Source organism: Physeter macrocephalus, chromosome 14 (assembly GCF_002837175.3).
Source record: "Physeter macrocephalus isolate SW-GA chromosome 14, ASM283717v5, whole genome shotgun sequence".
Taxonomy (NCBI): domain Eukaryota; kingdom Metazoa; phylum Chordata; class Mammalia; order Artiodactyla; family Physeteridae; genus Physeter; species Physeter macrocephalus.
In genome coordinates, this window is record NC_041227.1 from 119,205,438 (window position 1) to 119,225,086 (window position 19,649).

General features: G+C 52.0%; 1 protein-coding gene across 2 annotated transcripts in view; it reads left to right on the plus strand.

The window, feature by feature from the left end:
* Positions 1-3,931: 3,931 nt before the first annotated feature.
* Positions 3,932-19,649, plus strand: part of MAPT (microtubule associated protein tau) — a 31,719-nt gene continuing 16,001 nt past the window's right edge. The window contains exons 1-5 of one of the 2 annotated variants that reach the window (XM_028498075.2): positions 3,932-4,766; positions 7,403-7,458; positions 8,720-8,917; positions 9,991-10,123; positions 12,816-13,081. In XM_028498075.2, coding sequence (XP_028353876.1) covers positions 4,034-4,766; positions 7,403-7,458; positions 8,720-8,917; positions 9,991-10,123; positions 12,816-13,081 — 1,386 coding nt within the window. In that variant the 5' untranslated portion in view covers positions 3,932-4,033. The remainder of the gene's footprint in view (positions 4,767-7,402; positions 7,459-8,719; positions 8,918-9,990; positions 10,124-12,815; positions 13,082-19,649) is intronic. The other variant, XM_028498076.2, reaches the window with a different exon arrangement.

The following is a 19,649-nucleotide window of genomic DNA, read 5'->3' on the forward strand; positions in this document are numbered from 1 at the left end:
TGTTCTGAAAGAAGCTGGCCCTGCCCAGCATGGAGAGTCGAGAATCAAGGACCAGCAGAAACACAGATATGTACGATGAGTGATTTCCCCTGTAGGCGGCCCTCTGGCCTGTCCCGGGAGCAAAGCTTCAACCAAATCACCACTGAGCTATTTCTTTTCAACTTTCTTCTGTGCAGCCTTCAAACCTTATTATGATTTTCTTCTCAGGGACCAAAACTGCTGTGCTCAAGAAAAGCAACCCTGTATAATCACTGAGCATAAATGTTTTAAGAACTCAATTTTTTAAATCCTAGAGATTCCTGATCTTAGGAAACGGAGACCGCCAATACAACCTAGCTGGGTTTGTTTTCCGTCATTTGCTGCATAAATGAATTTGACAGTCTACTGTGTAATGTGGAAGCTTCTAGATTGTAAGAAAGCAGGGAAAACACTGTTCTTTTCTCCAGAAAGTGATTTGGGATTTGTATAGCGCCACCACTGGGGCCATCCGACTTTAGGAAGACTCTGGGCCCCGAACAAATGTCTCCTTGAAGGTGTTTTGAAGCCTAACTGCACATTTCTGCTCCCCAGGGGTCCCTGCCCTAGTGGGCTAGGGTTTCTCATCTCACATGTCATGGAAAGGCGTGTTTTCATTCTTAGGCTTACAAAGAGCTTCAGAAAATATTGGAAGGGATAATTATTATAAGGAGAAACCTCAGTCTATGCGTTAAATAACTAGAATCCTGCCTCCTGTTTCTTTTAGGTTATGGTTTGCAGCTTTTAGGTAAAATTAGAGGTTTTTATAACCTCTGGAAATGATGATCTATTTCCATAAAAAGAAATGAATGAGTTTTTTCTACCAATTTTTACTGCAGGCTATGTCTCCATGCCCCTAAAACGTATTCCATGCAACAAAAAGATCAGGCCATCAGCTTTCCTAGAAACTTTACTTTTGTGCTAACTGAATTTTTGACTTTCCCAGCACTGGCCTAGAGTCATATAGATATAAAGATGAACACCAGGTAACATCTGCAGTGGGAAATTGGCACCAAATCTGTGAACACGTGGAGGTTTCTACCTCTACTCCCAAGGCCAATATTTAATGTCTCGACTGGAGCTGCTGGTCCAAATGGCCAAGCCCAAGCGCCCTCTAGTGGAACCTTGTGAAATTCAGGCACACTGGTGATCCGCAAACATTTTATTTGACACAGGCCTGCAGTCTATTTTGTACAAAAACAAGCAGATTTAGGGAGAGCCATGTATACAAAAGCACAGCTATTATCTCTTTCTTGATTTCCTGCTGCAGAGGGAAAACCTCTGGCAGCCTGTGTTCATGAAGTACTAAGACAGAAAAGATGTTTCAGGATGGAGCTGCAATTGGCTGAGTATTAGGTGTGGGGGGACCCTACCCATCTCACCCCTGCTCACACCAGGGTAGACCTTTCTTCTGTGAGTGTCTCCAGGACCAGGTCTCCCAAGGGAGTGTGGGGACACAAATTTATCACATCAAACTGTGTTTTCCCAAATATTTTTTACCTTGGACCCACCCCCCGTGATTGCTACGTTTAATATTTACTGAGCACTTTACAGTCTTCTGGGAGCTGAATAGAATGTTCTCCCAGCCTGGCTCCTTCCTCCAGGAGTGCAATGGCTTGAGCTAAGGTTCCTCACACACACATGCACACGCACACATGCACACATATGCTGTACTATCATCTATTGGTAACTTTTCAGGCTGTATTTACTCTGTATGTTTGGTGCCCTTGTTTCTATTTAATGAGGGGCTTTTAAAGTCCTGCAGCATATCAGAGTACAGTAACATCCACATCACGAGCAATTTCTAGGAAGCTCTGGAGGAAAGCTTTTTCCAGAAGGCGCTGGGGACCTGGCCCGTCAGTGGGTGTAAGGACCGGCAGCTGCTGCCGCTTCTGGTCTGTTGAGCGGTGGGTTGGGAAGAAGAGGCACTGAGGCACCTGCTCAGGCTGCCCGCTGCCCAGCTTGTTTCCTCCGTCTCTGTCGTTTGGGCGGTTCTTCCCCGAGACTGAGCAAGGGCCCCCGCGAGGTGCCTGTAGACCCCGCGGAAGGCGGAAATCAGCACGTTTTCCTGACACGCCTTCATGTACCGATCCCTGGCCTTGTGGCAGGCTCTGTGGCGATGCTAGGAACACGAGATGAGTGAGATGGTGGGCTCAAGGCCCCGGTGTAGGGGTGGGAGGTAAGGGTGAGCCGGGCCTCTTGATAAGGGTCCAGTGGGCAGCTGCAAGGACTCCGACTGGGTTGGGGCGAGAGGGACGTGTTACCCATGTGTGTGGACACCTTTGTTCTCCCACCTCCTTCCCCTCCTCTCATCCAATCTCTTTCTCTTCCAAGACCCCCAATCCTTTGGGGTTCCAGATTTTGTTTAGAGGAGAGCCGTGAAGTTGTTCTGGAACTAGGTAGGATGTTTGAAGAGTTGGGAGTTAAAACAAATACAGGATGTTTATTAGGAGAACCAATGAGCATACATCTCCTGTCCTTAATACACAGATACATTTTTTAAAATTTATTTTTGGCTGTGTTGGATCTTCGTTGCGGTGCGCGGGCTTCTCACCGCGGTGGCTTCTCTTGCTGTGGAGCACGGACTCTAGGCGCGTGGGCTTCAGTAGTTGTGGCACACAGGCTCAGTAGTTGTGGCTCACGGGCTCTCGAGCACAGGCTCAGTACTTGTAGCGTACGGGCTTAGTTGCTCCGCTGCATGTGGGATCTTCCCAGAGCAGGGATCAAAGCCGTGTCCCCTGCATTGGCAGGTGGATTCTTAACCACTGCGCCACCAGGGACGTCCCAATACACAGATACTTTAAGGAGGGATTCACATGAATGTCGCATGAATGAAGCAATAAAAAGGGAAGTGTGCCCTCCATCCACTGGATTGGCACATGGCAAGTGGTGTGATAGGGCTGAAGCAAATGGTCCCCGTGGGCCGCGCATGTCTTTGCTGTGCAGACCACCTTTACTGCCACGGTGGTCGCCTCACCTCGTGCAGAAGGCTGTCCATAATCCACGAGCTGGATACACCTGAACCGTGTTTCTGTTTCCTGGGGTCTCATGGCAGGTCTCTTAGAAAAGACTTGAGCCCTGATGGTGATACGTTTTGGGTTTTTCAAATCTGTCAGGGTGGGTTTGTAGGCATCTGCTGGTTTCATTCAGCGAAAAGGGGGAACAGAGAGAGGAGAGGAAAAGAGATCCTCACTGCGCCCCAGCCAGGTCCCAGCTAGAGGCCAGAGTCTTCGGGAGGCTGGCTGTCCCTGGAGAGGAGGACAAGCTTCGTGGCTGTTGGAGTTAGCACGAGGCAGCCCCAGTTAATGACAGGATGCTCGGAGCCCAAGCAAACCCACAAGGGGCAGAGGAGATGATGCTGGCATGAGATGGGGCTTTGGTCCAAAGATGAGAAAACTGAGGCCCAGAGAGGGGAGGTGCTCACCCAGCAAGTGGGCGGCAGATAGACCGAGAGACCTTTCATTCTGAGCAAAGAAAAGCAACGAGGGTGAGCCCAGAGCGTGGGCTCCTTTTTCTTGGTTAGGTGGGCTTGAGATGCCATTTAAATGTCCTTTTCTTCTTTCAAAAGTGTGTCCCCTCTCTTAAACACTTAATGCACTCTTGCTAACCTTTTGCCACCTCCGCCTCTTCAAACCCAGAGGAGAGGAGAGTTCCGGGCCAGCAGAGGGAAGTGTCTGAGAGGCCCCCTGCTAATGGGCTTAGCTCTCAGGTCCAGCCTGCACACGGCCAAGAAGCTTCTGGGGTCTCCGAGCTGCATCTGGGGGAGAAACAGCCAGAAGCTCCTGTCCTGGCGATCTCTCACTTTTCCCAGCATCATCCTGTCTGCCAGCCACCTCTCCCACCAGGAGGCCCTCAGGAGCCCCACCAGGAGTGGGGACCAAAGCGAAGGGAGCAGGCCGAGGAGGGGCTGGCCTTTCCGAAGCCCACCTACCCTGGATGCCTCCAGACGGAGCCTGGGAGTGTCAAGCTTGTCCAGGAAAGCTTCCTCAGGGAAACAGGGCTCCGTGGAGGTGAGGCCATGGACCCCGGGACCCCAGGTCTGACCTGCCAGCACGTGTCTGACATGCCTGGGGCTCCCATCCTGCCCGAAGGCCCCAGAGAGGCCACACACCAGCATTCGGGGCCAGAACCTGAGGATGCAGACGGCAGCCGCTGCGGCTCTGAGCTGCTGGAGCGCCAGCTTCTGGGAGAACTGACCCAGGAGGGGCCGCCTCTGAAGAGGGAGCAGGGCAAAGAGAGGCTGGGGGGCGAGGAGGTGGATGAAGACCGCGACACTGATGAGTCCTCTCCCCAGGACCCCTTTCCCTCCCAGGTCTCCCCACGTCTGCAGAGCCCCACCACCCGAGGCGGGCCAACCCCCGAGGCGGTTTCCGGAGAAGCCCCTGGGATCCCTGGTTTCCCAGCCAAGGGTGCCATCCCCCTCCCTGTCGATTTCCTCTCTAAAGCTTCTGCAGAGACCCGGGTCTCAGAGCCCGATGGGCCCGGGGAGGGACCCCCAGCGGAAGGGCACGACGGGCCCCCCGAGTTCATGTTCCACGTGGAAATCAAAGCCAATGTGCAGAAGGAACAGGGACCTTCGGAGGTGGATTTGGAAGGGGCTGCACTTCCTGGGGCCTCTGGAGCAGAGCAAGAGCCCTGGGGCCCCTCTGAGGGCAAGGACACAAAAAAGACTGACCTTCCAGAACCATCTGAAAAGCAGCCTGCAGCTGGTCTGCCGGGGAAGCCCGTCAGCCGGGTTCCTCAACTCAAAGGTCTGTGTCTTGAGCTCCTTTGCTCCTGCCCGGCGACCTTGTGTGCCACCCAGGCTGCGGGCACTGCCACTGAGCTTCCGGCCCCTCCATGGCTCCTGCCGCTTCCAAGGCCCCCCGGGAACAGCCACCAAACCGGCCACCTGGGCCTCAGCTCACCCTCCCGCCTCCTCCTGCCCTCAGGCTCCTCTCACGCTTGCCCGCCGTCTTGCATGCCACTGACACCCCCCGCCCCGTGCTTTCTGCCCTGTTCGCTTCTCGGGCCCCTTGATTTATCCACAAGGTTCCATCGGCCCGCTGGAGGCTGGTGGGCCACACTCCACAGAGAGCACAGCGGCTCCTCCCACTTTGGAGGGCTTGTTATGTGTTTCAAATTCATTGTCTAGAACCCTCCCAACCCTCCCAAGTGGGCATAATTAGCCCCACTTTGCAGATGAGGAAACTGAGGCTCGGAGAGGTAAAGTACCTTGCTGAAGGTCACTGAGTATTAGATGATGGAGCCAGGTTCGGAATCCAGGTAGGTCTGCTCCGAAAGGCCCTTCCTTCCCTATATACCACAGTGCCTTCCAGAAGGTCCTGAAGTGTGTCCTCCTAGCCCGGAGAGTCAGAGGGCACATGCCTGTCTTCTTCGGCTCTGTCAGTGGACAACACATCACGTGTAGCTGGCGACACACACAAGCATTTGGAGGTGGCCCAGAGTCCCCACCCCCACTGCACTCCACCCTGCCTTGTGGCAGGATAGACAGCGAGCAGGAACAAAAACTCCCTGTGGAAGAAAACACCTCCTCCTCCCTCGGCAGAGCCCAGGCAGTCCCTGTGCTGGGATCACAGGGGTCTCAGCCCTGGCCCAGTCTGAGCCCTGGGAAGCGTCTCTGCAGCAGCCCTTCAGGAGCTGGAGAGATGGGAGGGGAGGTTCCCAAGGGTCAGGGTCTGTGTCCTGTCAGTGAGAGGACAGTTTATACTCCAGAGGGGGCCTCGTGGCCACAAGTCGGGCGCATTCATATATTTAGGTCCTGTAGCATTTTAGAATTATTTGCGGGGCCCAGAAATTGAGGCTACTTCAGCTGTCAGTTGCAGACATCTGTTAAATGTGGATTAGAGTCTACTCGTTGTGAAAACTTTGAAATGTTATAGATAAAGGAACCTGTATTTAAAATTTAAGTCAGAGAAAGAGTCCTACTTTAAAATATCCTAAACTCCAAAATAGTATGGGACAAAATACTGTGACTTGACAGATTACAACAGTGTTTCCTGAAGTGGCATTTTATTGAATACTGGTCCACTGGATGTTGATAGGTGTGTCCAGGGAAAAAAGAGTTCCATGGTCCAATTAGTTTGGGGAAAAAAACAGGTAAAACCAAGTTAAACAGGGTTTGCTGCAGCAGGACTTGTCAGAGCCTTTAATATTCTAATGTACATTATGACCCTCTGAGAAGGATACATGGCATGCATTTCCCCAATTCACCAGTCAGCACTGGGAAATGCTGATCTAGCAGATGCTTTTGTTGTGACATAGATGATGATGGTCACTGGGGCAAAAGATGTGAACCAGGTCCACCTGGGGCTCTTATTAAAATGCAGATTCCTGGGCCCCACCTTAGGCTTACTGTCTCAGAGTGAGCCCGGGATTCTGTATTTTAGGAATCTCTCCCAATGGGGTTCTGCTGCATAGTAAAGTTTGAAAACCTCTGGGCTAGGTCATCAGTGCTGGTCACTCTAGAAATCTGGTCTCCAGTAACCAGTGAGATGCTCCAAGCAGCCCCGTTGTCCTTGGAGCAGGGGAAATACAATATCGAAGCCGAAGACAGAAACCTATAATTAGTTTTCAATAATGAATGCCAGTAGCAGGCGTGAGTTAGAGGTGACACTGGTAGACAAGTGGATTGGTTTCACCAAGGGGTGTGGCTTTCCAACACAAAAGCCGTCAACGGTTTGGTCCTAAAATCCAGAGGTTATCTATAGGATGTTTGACGGTAGCTAGATTGTTGGCAACTTGGAGAAATGGCAAGCATTAGTCCTCCTGGGAGAGCCTGTAAGTGGTGAGAAGACCCTTCAGGGTTGGGTCAAGGGTGGGATGGGCTTGTCAGAGAGCCAGCTGGGGCTGGTCACCGAAGCCCCCATTAGTGAGGGGCAGGCTCTGGAAAAACAGCCTACACCCCTTGGCCCTTGAATGAGCAGAGGGTCCTGCAGGGACCGGAGCCTGGCTGAGCTGCCCCATCCGTGGCCCTGGGTTTTCCAAATGCCCCTCCTTGGAGTGGGGTTGGCCCCAGCTGGGGGAGGCTGAGCCCGACAGAGACAGGGAGGGAGCCTGTGAGAGGTGGTCCTGCACTGTCTACCTTCCCTGATTGCCTCTGTGCCAACATACGCCCGGAACAGTTCCTCCTCTGCATGTCCCTGCCCTCGGCCAGCCTGCTGCCCCCTCTTGTCAGGGTGCTCCAAGCAATGGCTCCGGTGTGCTGTGTTGATACTAACAACGAGAACCTAACAGATTCGAGGGGAAAGAGAATCACCTGGATTTCCACTGGCCCAACTGAACAAGTCATGTTGTATGGATCCCGAGAAATCAGCTCCACTCCATCGGGCTCTTTGTGAGCTGTGCTAATGGGTGTAACATACATTCTCATTTTCTATTTTCTCAGCTCGCACGGGCAGTAAAGGCAAAGATGGGGCTGGACCCGATGACAAAAAATCCAAGGTAAGCTGACAAAACCATGAAACCTCTCTGCTGCCATCAAGTTGCTCAAGAAGCCATGCTTTGTATCTGAATCAGTCTTTATATGTAACATGTGGAGAGCGTTTGTCCCTGAAGTACAACCGTCATTCAAAGTGCTTTGTGTTTTTACGCAAACTTTTAAACTTCTGGCGTTTATCCATGGACGCTTGGGCCAGGGAAGGGCGGGCAGCAAGTTATGATTAACTAATTGTAGTTGCCTCAGCATAGTTTGAATTAAGACGTTCACAGTAAAGGAAGGTGTGTTTGAATTTTCTGCAATGAGGTTTGAATTTTGCACGTTTTACACTTCCGGCTACAGGTCTAGGCTCAGCAAATATGTATCTCTATACATACACGCACACAGATATAGTTAAGATATATCTAGAAAATACCATTTACTTAGGGGGCTGAGGGAGTACTGAGCAAGAAACGGATCTCCAGCCTGAGGCGGAGGGTCCTGGAAAAGCCCTAGAAGAGAGGACCTGTGAGGCAGGCCGAGAAGGAAGTATGAAGGGGGCTGGTGACGTAGCAGTGAGAAGAGGTATTCTAAGGAGTAGGACCAGCACAGGCAAAGGCCCGGGGGCACGAGGAGACTGTTTTGGGAGCTCTGAGCAGATCGGCTTGGTGGCTGCCGAGCTCGGAGTGGGGCTGACACACCCTCCATGCTGAGTGGACACGTGGGCCATGATGCCGTGGACGCCGTCCTGAAATCCTGCCAGCCGGTCTTCAGAAACCCCCCGAGGACCAGAAAACCACGTGGAATTAAGCAGAACCTGGGACACTTCTGACCCATGACCCACTGGAGATGTTTTCTTGAGAAACATCCTAAGAATCACATACTTTTGGCGACGTCCATCAACTCTTTGGGTGCAAGACACCTTTGAACCAGTGGTCTCCAAAGGGCAGAGCTGAAGTAGATCCAATGGGCTGGAGAAAGAACGTACCAGAAAGTCTATCCATTTTCCAAGTTCTGCCATATGAAAGTTTCATAATGTTCATCATATGTTAGCATCGTAGTATATGTATTAGCTGATGCATAACTAGAAGTACATGAGCTGCGTGGTCACTTTCTGTTCTTCCTGATAAGAAGGACTGATAAGGGTACGTGATCCAAACAGTTTGGAGATCACGGCGTTAAACCATTACCTGTCTTATTTATTTGTAATCACTGTCCTTTTTTCAGTTTGTTCATTTCTCCCATGTGCTGACTTTTATTTTGATTTTATTCATGTTTATGTTTAAGACATCCACACCTTCCTCTGCTAAAACCCTGAGCAGTAGGCCTTGCCTTAGCTCCAAACGCCCCACTCCTGGTAGCTCAGACCCTTTGATCAAACCCTCCAGCCCCGCCGTGTGCCCAGAGCCATCTTCCTCTCCTAAACACGTCTCTTCTGTCACACCCCGAACTGGCAGTTCTGGAGCAAAGGAGATGAAAGTCAAGGTAAGGAAACCACCTTTGCAAAGAATCAGGCTGCTCTACTGTGGTTTTCAAGTGTATGCTTTTCTAGCTGCAAAGACCTTTCTTTGGATAAGCTCTTACCTAGAAGCGCCACGTAGAACAGTTAAAATTCTGGTTGAAACAAGGAAAAGGAGGCACAGCGCCATCCTTCTTGGCGCCCCTTCAGCCCTCGTGGCAGCAGCCCCTAAGGCACCGGAGGGGACCCTGGCTTGGAAATCACCACTCTTGTTTGGGTTCCTTTGTCCATTTCTGACTTTGGTAACCGGGGGTGCTTCCAGGTTGCCCTCATTTTGGGTCGGACAGCATCACTCTGCAGCCATGCCTGTCCCACCAGTTTACTCCTTCCTGAACCATCTCGTGGTCCTCAGTTCATGTCAGTTTCTTCTTTGAGTTTGTGTTATATGTCAAGGTCATCAACTGGGTCCCCAGACCCAGTCACTGTCCCCAGTCAGCTGATTGTGCATGTGCACCTGGGCTCCACCTTTGGCCAGTTTGCTAATTGATGCTGGTGTTCACCCGCCGAGGGCTCTTAGCACACCTGAGGTGGTGCTGAAGCCTGAGGCTTGTTTGGGAGAGAACAGGAGGATAGGGCCGAGCTCTGTTAGCACTCTCGGTCAGTTTCAACGAACTGTCTCCGCGTCCCTCTGAAACTAACCACCACCAGTCAGATAAATCCCTAAGGGAGTCAGAGAATGGTGTCCACCTAGGAAGAGTCTACAGATGTCCTGCCTGCTGACACTGGTTGGATGATGAACTCGATCATCGCTATAAGCTCTGCTGACTTTTTATTAAATACATTAGCTCAGCTCTTGCAGATAACTCATGTAAAATGTCCCTCCAGGAGGAAAAGGTAGGCATTTGGGAGGGGCTGTGGATTTGTGTGCCCGGCAGACCCTCGTCATTGTAGAGGACATTTGTTGTATCTGGCTGGCAGAGTGTCACCCCGACCTTAGCCTCATTTGGAGTCACGGTGGTTGAATGGGGCTGGCATTGACACCGGGTGGCAGGAACCTTTCCCAGTCGTAAAAACCACTCTACCGTGCTTCGGTTTACAGGGGGCGGATGGTAAACCTGGAACGAAGATCACCACACCCCGGGGAGCGGCCCCTCCAGGCCAGAAGGGCCTGGCCAACGCCACCCGGATCCCAGCGAAAACCACGCCCACCCCGAAGACCCCGCCGGGCACTGGTAAGAGGGAGATTCTCTGGAATCCAAGTGGGGGGGAGAGCTCGCTGTGGAGGCCCTGACAGTTAAGCTCTGGTAGCTGATCGACGCCTGCAGTCTACTAAGCACCGAATGTTCATTTTCTAATTCTTTTAATTTTCTGAACTAGATATCGAATCCCCACTTTTTACCATGAAGAAATCGAGGCTCGACTAAGTCTAACCAGACTTTTAAGCACGAGGAAAATGCAGCCGTAAGACTAATAACTGACGGAAAAGGGGCTTCTCTGAGATCCTTGGACCCCACATCCAGGGCCCCTGGGAGGTGTTTTTCAGTCCCCAAATGAGGGTTAGGTCACTATAGGTGACCTCACACAGGGCACGGCCCCTGCTAACTTGCTGGGATGTTAGGGACCCTCTGACAGAACTAAAGAATCTTAGCTACGCAGTCACACGCTGGGCCCGTTCCCCTGGGCTCCTGTGAGTAAGACCCACTCGGTTTTGAGTACCAGGCAAGGCTTCAGTTGAGCCATTTTGCTTCCACTGGGGACAGCCAGGCTGAGTGCCCCCGTCTCACTGCCCTGGAGACTGTCCCAGGAAACTGGGTTTAGACTGTGCATGACTCGGGGGGCGTCTGGCCTGCGCTGGCTCAGGGGCCCTGTGGCTCTTATATGGGCTGTGCACGAGGCCTTGGCCCCGGGGGGGGAGCCGCTCAGAGCCCTTGTCTGCTGCGTGTCTTGGCCGTGATGTTTCTCGAGGTTGCCGTAGAGTGGGGCCTGCATGGACACCCGCTCATTGAGGCCCGTACGTGGGTTTTCTCCCACAGGGTTTTTCCTCATGTATACAATACAGATGATAGGGGGTAATTTACAGACTTGTGACTGGAATTTTTACATGATTTTGACCCTGCTTTTTTTCACTGGACATTATGCCAGTTGATTCACGCAGCTGGAGTCATAACTGGAAACAAGAACGTGTGTTTCTCTTTGGATCTTACCTGCTCTTGGGTGGACAGATCTCCCCCAAGTTGGCCTTGTTTCCGGCCAGATGGGGCCCCTGCTCCCTGACCCCGTTCCCCGCCTTTCTCGCCTCTGCGGATGGCCTGGCTGGGCAAGACTGGGCGCCCGTAAGAAAACACTCATTAAGGCCTCTTTAAGCTCGATGATAACGAGGCTCTCTGTGGATTTTTATTTTTAAGCTACCAAGCAAGTGCAGAAAAAACCACCCCCTGGAGGGGCAAAATCTGAGAGAGGTAATTCTGAGCCTGCCTCGCCCAGCGGGCTCATGCCTTTTGCGCGTGTGGCTCTTGGTTGGCTTAGGTTTTTAGAGCCGGGAGGACGTGCTTCTGAAACATAGGTTTCCCACGTTGAGCCTGAAGTTGGAACAGTCCGAATTCCTGCTTCTTTCTTCGTGCGGTTTGTGCGGATATGTCTGTCCGACGGGCCTTTCTAATCCTGCGTGCTGTCACTTCAGCCGAGGGCTGTGGTGGGCCCAGGGGAGGACGTGCCTCGAGCTGATACGGGGGCTGGAGGTCTGCACTGGCCCTGACCAGGTTACATGTGAGATCGCACTGGCATCCTGTGGGTGACGGTCACTGTGCTGGTCCCGGGGAGGTCGAGTAACTTGCCTCGGGTCACTCTGCAATTCAGTGGTGCGGAAAAGAATTTGAAGCCACCACCAGGTCCACCAGCCAGCCTGTGTGCCTGGGGGCAGAGGGTGGGGGGCACCAATTTTGCAGGCCCCACCCCTAGAGATTCTGTCCTATCAGGTCTAGATGGGGCCTGGAAATCTGCATCTTACAGGTCCCACTCCTCCGTGGTGGCTCTGGAGATTCTGATGCAGGGCTGCCTGGGCCACACTTGGTGAAACACGAATCCAAGAGGCAGACGGAATAGCCAACTATTAAAGTGTGACGGGGGATGAGAAGTGCAGGAAGAGACGCATGATAGGGAGCCCAGGGCTGTTCTGCTGGGAGAGGGATGGGCCCAGCAGCCTTCCTGGAGGGCTTGGCGCCCGCATTGTGCCTGGAAAAGTGCACTGCTATTTGCTGCGCATAGCTTTGGCGGGAAGGGGGTTCTCGGGAGGGCAGGGCGGCAGGAAACAGCATGGCTTGTTTGGAGAGCCAGGGACAGATGGACACGAAGCAGGTATACCATTGTGGAGCCCAGGTACCACAGAGGAGCTGGGAGTTTGGATGGGGTCTGAGGGAAAAGGGGCCTTGAACTTGGCGAACAGCTTAAAATTCACGCTGTGGTTAAAGAGTCCAGTGGATCCAGATGGGCCCCTGGCCCACCATTGCATTGCCCTTATTCAGGGCACAGGCCAGGTATCCCTGCCCGGCCTCACTCACTGCAGGCATTACAATTTTTTCCTCTGAGCTCAGAGTGGGTAAATGACTTGTCTGAGGCCACACAGCTAGCTGGAGCCTCTCCTGACCCCAGGGCCACAGGGCAGAGTTGGTCCCCCTCTAGGGGGTACTGGGTGGTCCTTGGCGACCACTCTTCTGCTTCTCTTGGAAGCAGGATATCTCTGTCGCAAAGCAGCAAGGCTAGGAAGTGGAGACGTTTCTCTAGAAATGGGACCAAGGGCAGCCTCCTGCTGGTTTGACTGAGCTTCTGACCTTGTTCCCACGTGCCTGATCCAGCCCTGAGTCTGGGAATGGACCCCAGGACAGACAGCCCTTTGCTAACTGGCCTCATGCCCTCCTTCCTTTCCAGGTGAATCTGGGAAATCTGGGGACCGCAGTGGCTACAGCAGCCCCGGCTCCCCAGGTACTCCGGGCAGCCGCTCCCGCACCCCTTCCCTGCCGACCCCACCCACCCGGGAGCCCAAGAAGGTGGCAGTGGTCCGCACTCCACCCAAGTCGCCGTCTGCAGCTAAGAGCCGCCTGCAGGCCGCCCCGGGGCCCATGCCAGACCTGAAGAACGTCAAGTCCAAGATCGGCTCCACGGAAAACCTGAAGCACCAGCCGGGAGGCGGGAAGGTAAGGGCGTGCAGAGGCTGGCTGTGCAGGAGCAGGCGGGTGGGTCCCCCGCAGCTGGGCTGGAGGCGGGCGAGTGGCTCTCCTCCCACCACCAGCCTGGGAGCCCCCCTGCCCCCCATAGCACAAGCACCTCCCCGGCCTCTTCAAGGAAAGACAGTAGGTTACCGTTCAGTTCTTTATTGGGGTCACCACCAGGCCATGAGTGCACTGCTCAGGGAAGAGAAAGTACCGGTTCTTCCCTTCCTCACTTCAGCCCTTGCTGATTGGACGGATCTGAGGTGACAGGCTTGTAGCTCCATGACCTGGCGGTTCTCAAAGTGGGCGCCACAGGGGTTCCCTGGCTGCCTTGTGTTTCGAAAATGAGACAACCAGTCCATAGTTGGGTGTGTCTCTGGTGTTGGTTGGACATTTGTTTAGGTCCCAATTCTGGGGAAATTCGTGATTCTGTTTTGAACAACTGATTCTTACAGGGACAAATGGGTGCTTATGACATTTCTGGGTCTCCCAAAGTTGGAGAAAATGAGCTTCCAAGGACCAGAGGTGGAGAGAAATGGGGACGGCCTGGACCCTCTTCCTCCTCTTCTTGACCCCATCCCCCGTTGTATGAGTTTCCTAGGGTTGACATACAAAATACCACGGCCTGGGCGGCTTATACAAAGAGATGTAATAATGCCTCAGAGTTCTGGAGGCCAGAAGTCCAAGATCAAGGTGTCGGCAGGGTTGGTGTCTTCTGGGGCCTCTCTCCTTGGCTTGTAGGTGCCGCCTTCTCCTCATGTCCTCACATGGTCCTTCTCTGGGTGTTGCTATGTCCCAGTCTCCCCCTCCTATAAGGACACCAGTCATATTGGATTAGGGCCCACCCTAATGAGCTCATTTTAACTTAATGAGCTCTTTAGAGACCCTGTTCCAAATACAGTCCCATTCGGAGGTGCTGGGAGTTAGGACTTCAGCTTGTGGATTTGGGGGGACACAATTCAGACAATAGCGGTCCTCCCCCACCAGCACCAGGGTGGGGAACAGAGAAGGAAGAAGGCAGGCAGGAAAGGGATTGGAGGACCAAGACCCAGCTCTTGTGTTGGGCCTTCCAGGCTGGGCCGTTTTTGGGGCAGCGAGCCTCCTGGTGGGCAGGGGCCAATGTTTCCCTTTCAGTCGAGACCCCCCAGCTGGGGCCTCCGCACTCTTGATTTTGTTAATCACTCTTGTCTGGGGCCTGGGTCACCGCGGAGGGAGGGTGTCTCGGACACCTTTGGTCCATGTTGGTGCCATTGCCTGAAACCCTGCACTTTGCTTCCCGCGGAGCCTCAGGGACCCCTGCTGGCCTTTCCCATCCTTGGGACCCGAACGGTCCTGCCCAGTGGGGAGGTCTGGGTGCCTCTCGGGGTCTCATCGCACTTGTCTTTGGGCCACAGTGCTGGGCCTGAGCTGTGTTTACCTTCCTGCAGTGTTTGCTGTGCTTCGTAAAGATGCCTGTCTCCTTCCAGAAGGGGCTCTGGCGCAGCTGGCTGGGGCGCTGGCTTGAAGTTGACCCCTCTGTGAGGCTCCGTGGGGAGAGGGACCCCCAGGGAGAGGGTTTCCAAGGTGATGGGGTGTTTCCCACTGGCATTCGCACCCCTCCCTCAACGCTGTGGATGTCCTGTGTGTGCCCTGTTTTCATAGCATAGAGCATTTGCCTCTGTTTTGAAAAATGAAAAACAAAGCCCCACACGGCCAATTCTGCACCACTGAGAAGATTGTGGGGCTGTGACCTGTGTGCTCATCACGGCGAGAGGGAAACCATGACCATCAGTGTCTCCCAGCCTGTGGGGCTCTGTCACACACCCGCAAACACCCGCCGGCTGCCCCAGCCCATTTGGCCCCGTTCTCGTAACTCCGCTGAGAGCAGCAGTGACAGGCTGACAGGGAGGAACCCACCCCTCGCACCTGAGCTGCCCGGCCCCGAGGGCCAGGGACTTGATGCTCAGGGCAGAAACGGGGAGGGCGCCCCCAGGTTACGGCCGCACTGCGCTGGGCGCAGACGTGTGTCCATGGCAACTGAAGGTTAAAGAAGAAAAGTGACTTTTCTTGGGGCTTTTTGGGGAGGAGATGTGGCAGAGGGGAAGTAACAGCTTCCCCTTAAATTCCATTGAAAACCTAGAAAATTGTGTGAAACAAAGAAAACCTGACCCATAACAAAGTTCAACACATTAATCTCCAGGAAAAACGACAAGAAAAGGAAAAAAGAAGGCACCTGGGATCCACACAGAAGGCCTTTTGAAATGACTAGACTGGGACTTCCCTGGTGGCACAGTGGATAAGACTCCACGCTCCCAATGCAGGGGGCCCGGGTTCGATCCCTGGTCAGGGAACTAGATCTCACACGCATGCCGCAACTGAGTTCGCATGCCACAGCTAAGGAGCCCGTGAACCTCAACTAAGGATCTAGCAAGCCACAACTAAGGAGCCCACAAGCTGCAACTAAGGAGCCTGCCTGCTGCAACTAAGACCCAGTGCAACCAAATAAATAAATAAATAATAAAATAAAATGACTAGACTGAAGGTCCCTCAAGGTCCCCGTGAGATCTTTGGGTCCCTGAGGCCTCTCGTTCAGCCCAACATGCAATACAGTAAGTGTTCAATCACTGTTTATTCGGCTACAAAAGGGACAACAAATGCTCCAAGAGTCTGAAGGATAACTCAACTCCCTGAACAGATGACACGTTGAAGAAGGAGGAGCAGGAAGACGGTCAGGTTTGTAAACCTGCAGAGACTGAAAACCGCAGCAGATCACTGGTTGGAAAAAAAAATGTAAAACATCTGTTTTCTGCTTCGTACATTTCTCTGTTTCCATGATTTGCTACAGTGAACATATACTGCGTGAAGAGTCCAAAACGAAATTACTTTTAAAGGAAAATTCAGGTGATCACTTGGCCACTTTAACAGAACCAGCTGGATCCACCAAAGGTGGGGAGGGAAGGAAGGAGTAGCAGTTCTCCTGTGACTGCAAAGGAGAATCCCCTGGGGCAGGGAAGGGGGAGGATTCTTTTAAAAATCCTAGTGCCAGAGCCTCTCCCTGGCCCGTGAGAATCTTGAGAGGGCCTCCCTAGGGGTTCCCAGTGTGCAGTCCAGGCTGAGACCCCATGGGGAGCTAAGATCCCACATGCCTCACGGCCAAAGCATAAAACAGAAGCAATAGTGTAACAAATTCCGTAAAGACTTTTAAAATGGTCCACATCAATCAATCAATATTTTAAAAAAGAAAAAAATGGATAGAAATACAGTTGTGACTGGAGGTGTCACAGTAGATATTAGTAAAGTAAAAGATAAAAGGACAAAGAAAGTCCATGTAATTGAAAGGGGAAAATTAACAAATATCAGGAATTAAACTGTAGGGCAAAGGGTTTATCTGTTGTTCAGAGTTCAGACATTATGTCAATAAGCTATTTAGTCCATAAAGAAAAATACCTATAAAATAGAGAAGCAGAAATTGCCTCTAATCTCTAACCTCAGTGTGATACACCAGAACTTCATTGTGTGCATATCACCAATATGACCACAAATGCCTGGGAATTAAAAACTTTTCCTTTGTCACTGCCCATTCAGTTTGGAAGTGGAAATGACTTTTCCAGGACTTCCCTGGTGGCGCAGTGGTTGAGCGTCTGCCTGCCAATGCAGGGGACACGGGTTCGAGCCCTGGTCTGGGAAGATCCCACATGCCGCGGAGCAACTAGGCCCGTGAGCCACAACTGCTGAGCCTGCGCGTGTGGAGCCTGTGCTCCGCAACAAGAGAGGCCGCGATAGTGAGAGCCCCGCGCGCCGCGATGAAGAGTGGCCCCCGCTCGCCGCAACTAGAGAAAGCCCTCGCACAGAAACGGAGACCCAACGCAGCCAAAAATAAATAAATTAATTAATTTTTAAAAAAAAGAAAATGACTTTTCCAAGTGCCTTGATAACAAATGCCATAAATTATGTGGCGGTGCTCCCAAATTGTACTTAGAAGGAATTCATAATTTTAAATGTTTTTATTATTTTAAAAAATTAATGACTGCAGCATATAAATTATGTTCTTATTGGAGGGAAAAAAGAATACAAGAAAAGAATAAGAATACAGAAACAAAGATAAGAGCAGAAATAAATTAGAAAACAGAACATACAGTAGCACCAAAAGCTAGTTCCTTCTCTCTTTCCTTTATGCATTGATCCAACATTCCTGGGGCACCTCTGAGTGCCAGGCCCTGTGCTGTGAGAGTTTCTGCCCCCAGGCCCAGGCAGGAGAGAGAGACACATGAGTAGATAAAAAAGGGCAAGAGGAGAGGTTGGCCAGGGAAGCGTATGCAGGAGGGAGCAGCCGGCACCATCAAGGGTCACCATACTGAGAGTCACATGTGTTGTGGAGTGTCACCCACAATATCAGTTGTTACCAAGTCAGAGAAGATAGGACAGACCCTTGTTTGGGACCGTCATTGGGTCTTTGGAAGGACAGCCCCCCACATAGAGTGCTGGAGACGCAGAAGAGAGAATGGGGGAAACTGCACCTGGAGATACTCAGAGCAAAAGCAAAATAAAGCTAAAACTGGCACCAGCTGGGGTAGCAGAAGGGCGTGGGTTAGGGTGGAGTTTTGTTCGTTTACGCGAGAGCTTTGGAGAGTTAACAGCTGATAGAGGGAGGTCCCTGCTGGGTCTGCTGTGAGCCAGCTCTGTGTTTGCCCCGACAGGACAGGATAGGATGGAGAAGAAAGAGGGTAGTGGAGAGCACCCGCCGCCGCAGAGCCTCTGGCTTGACTGTCAGTGAGTCACGAGGGGGAGGTGAATAAGAGGGCAGGTCTGGGCCCAGCCCAGGTGAAGGCAGCACCAACCTCAGCAGCGTCTCTGTGTGGTCAGCGGAGAGCACAGAGGTCCCAGGTACCTTCCATCGTGAGAGAGAAGGAGCTCATATGGGGCTGAGGCTGCCAGGTAAGGAGAACTGGGGGCATCCCTGTGGCTGCCGAGGTGAGAAGGGACATGCAGAGTCATGACCAGAGCATGGGGGGTGGTCTGGTTGGCCTTGAGCAGACGGAGCTAAAGTCACTTCCTCCGAGGACGTCCAAGGCAGTAGCTGGGATGCGAAGGCCCCAGGCAGGACAGAAACCTACCAAAGCTGCCGGGCTTGGGGAGCCTTGGGCTGCAATATTCCAGATGGCCACAAGATGGCGATAGCACGCTGTGTGTGTCTCCATTCTGGAGAACTGAGTGTTTCAAAAATTGGTTGCATTTGTTGAAACTTTGTCTCATTTTTAAAAGTACACGTGTAGAACATTTATGTGGAGTAAATAAAGTGAGTCTGTACCTAGGATAGTTTGCTTGTCCTGGGTCAGGGCCAGGCACTCAGCTGCACTTGAGCTGAAGTGTCAGGCTGTGCAGAGCCAGGCTGGGAGCCTCCTCTGGGATAGCCTTGTAACTCTGAGACCCTCTGGGCATCTCCCTATACACAGCATCTGTGTTTCTGGAAAAAAAATCTTGTGTAAATCCCATCATTATAAAGAATCTTGGGACAGTCACTGTTTAAAGGAACAGTATAAATAGTTCTAAAGGTGACTCCCCTATTACTTGATCTCCTGTGTCAGTTCTCAGGCTGACCACCTTGGACTTGAAGAGAAGGCTTGCTGTGGGCGTCCAGTGCCCACCCCAGGTTAAATTCCCACCAGAGCATCCCAGCCCCCAATCCTCAGCACTGGGCCTGTTGACCCTAGCGAGGCCAAGCCAGGCCCAGTGCCAGGCAGTGCTCGAGACAGGCCTCACCAGGGGTGACCCAAGGACACTGGGCCAGCCTGGGAGCTTCTGGGGTAGGAGTGGCGAGGGCTGGGTGATCTGGAGCACCTCAAGAAAGCTGAGCCCAAACAGAACCAGCACAAGGTCTGATGAGGGTTTGGAACCATTTTGGGTTCTCCAGGAAATGGATTAAACCAAAGTGGACCCACTCCCAGGCTCACACCACCCCAGCCTCTCCTCCAGGGTTGAACCCTGACCACAGGAATTTATCCCTTGACTAGGAGTCCTCGGGATCAAAATTTGGAGCTTCCAAAACATTGTTCTTTTCCTTTGGCTATTTTCAGTGTCTGCCGAGAGCTGAGGCTCAATATCATACATTTAATCTAGTTGAGAAATTAAGTTTCAGGATTCCAATTTCATAATACGAACCATTGCCCTTTTCTCTCCTTTCTGTAAATCTACCATTCTGAAAAGGGTGTTGACTTAATTTGACAGCTAACAGTAATTCAGGTCTGCTTTGTAAATATCCTTATGTCTCCTGCCAAATGCCACAAAAGCTCGTTGCCTTTTTTGAGGGATTGGAACACGAAAACGCTGCACAGAGAAAACATTTCTGTGTATGTTGCACATCTTGCTATTGCTTAATGGCTCTTGAGTTTTTTGATAATGTTCTTGTAAGGATTAATACAGAAAATAAGACAATCCTCCTTGAAAAACGGGTAAGTTTTCTTTGTCAGATAAGAGAGGTATGTAACCCAACATGTTTTCACTTTTTGCCTTGGCTTCCAGGAAGCTCAGAGTTAAATGTAATGATCAGTCTTATAATTGTCAGTCCTGATGACCT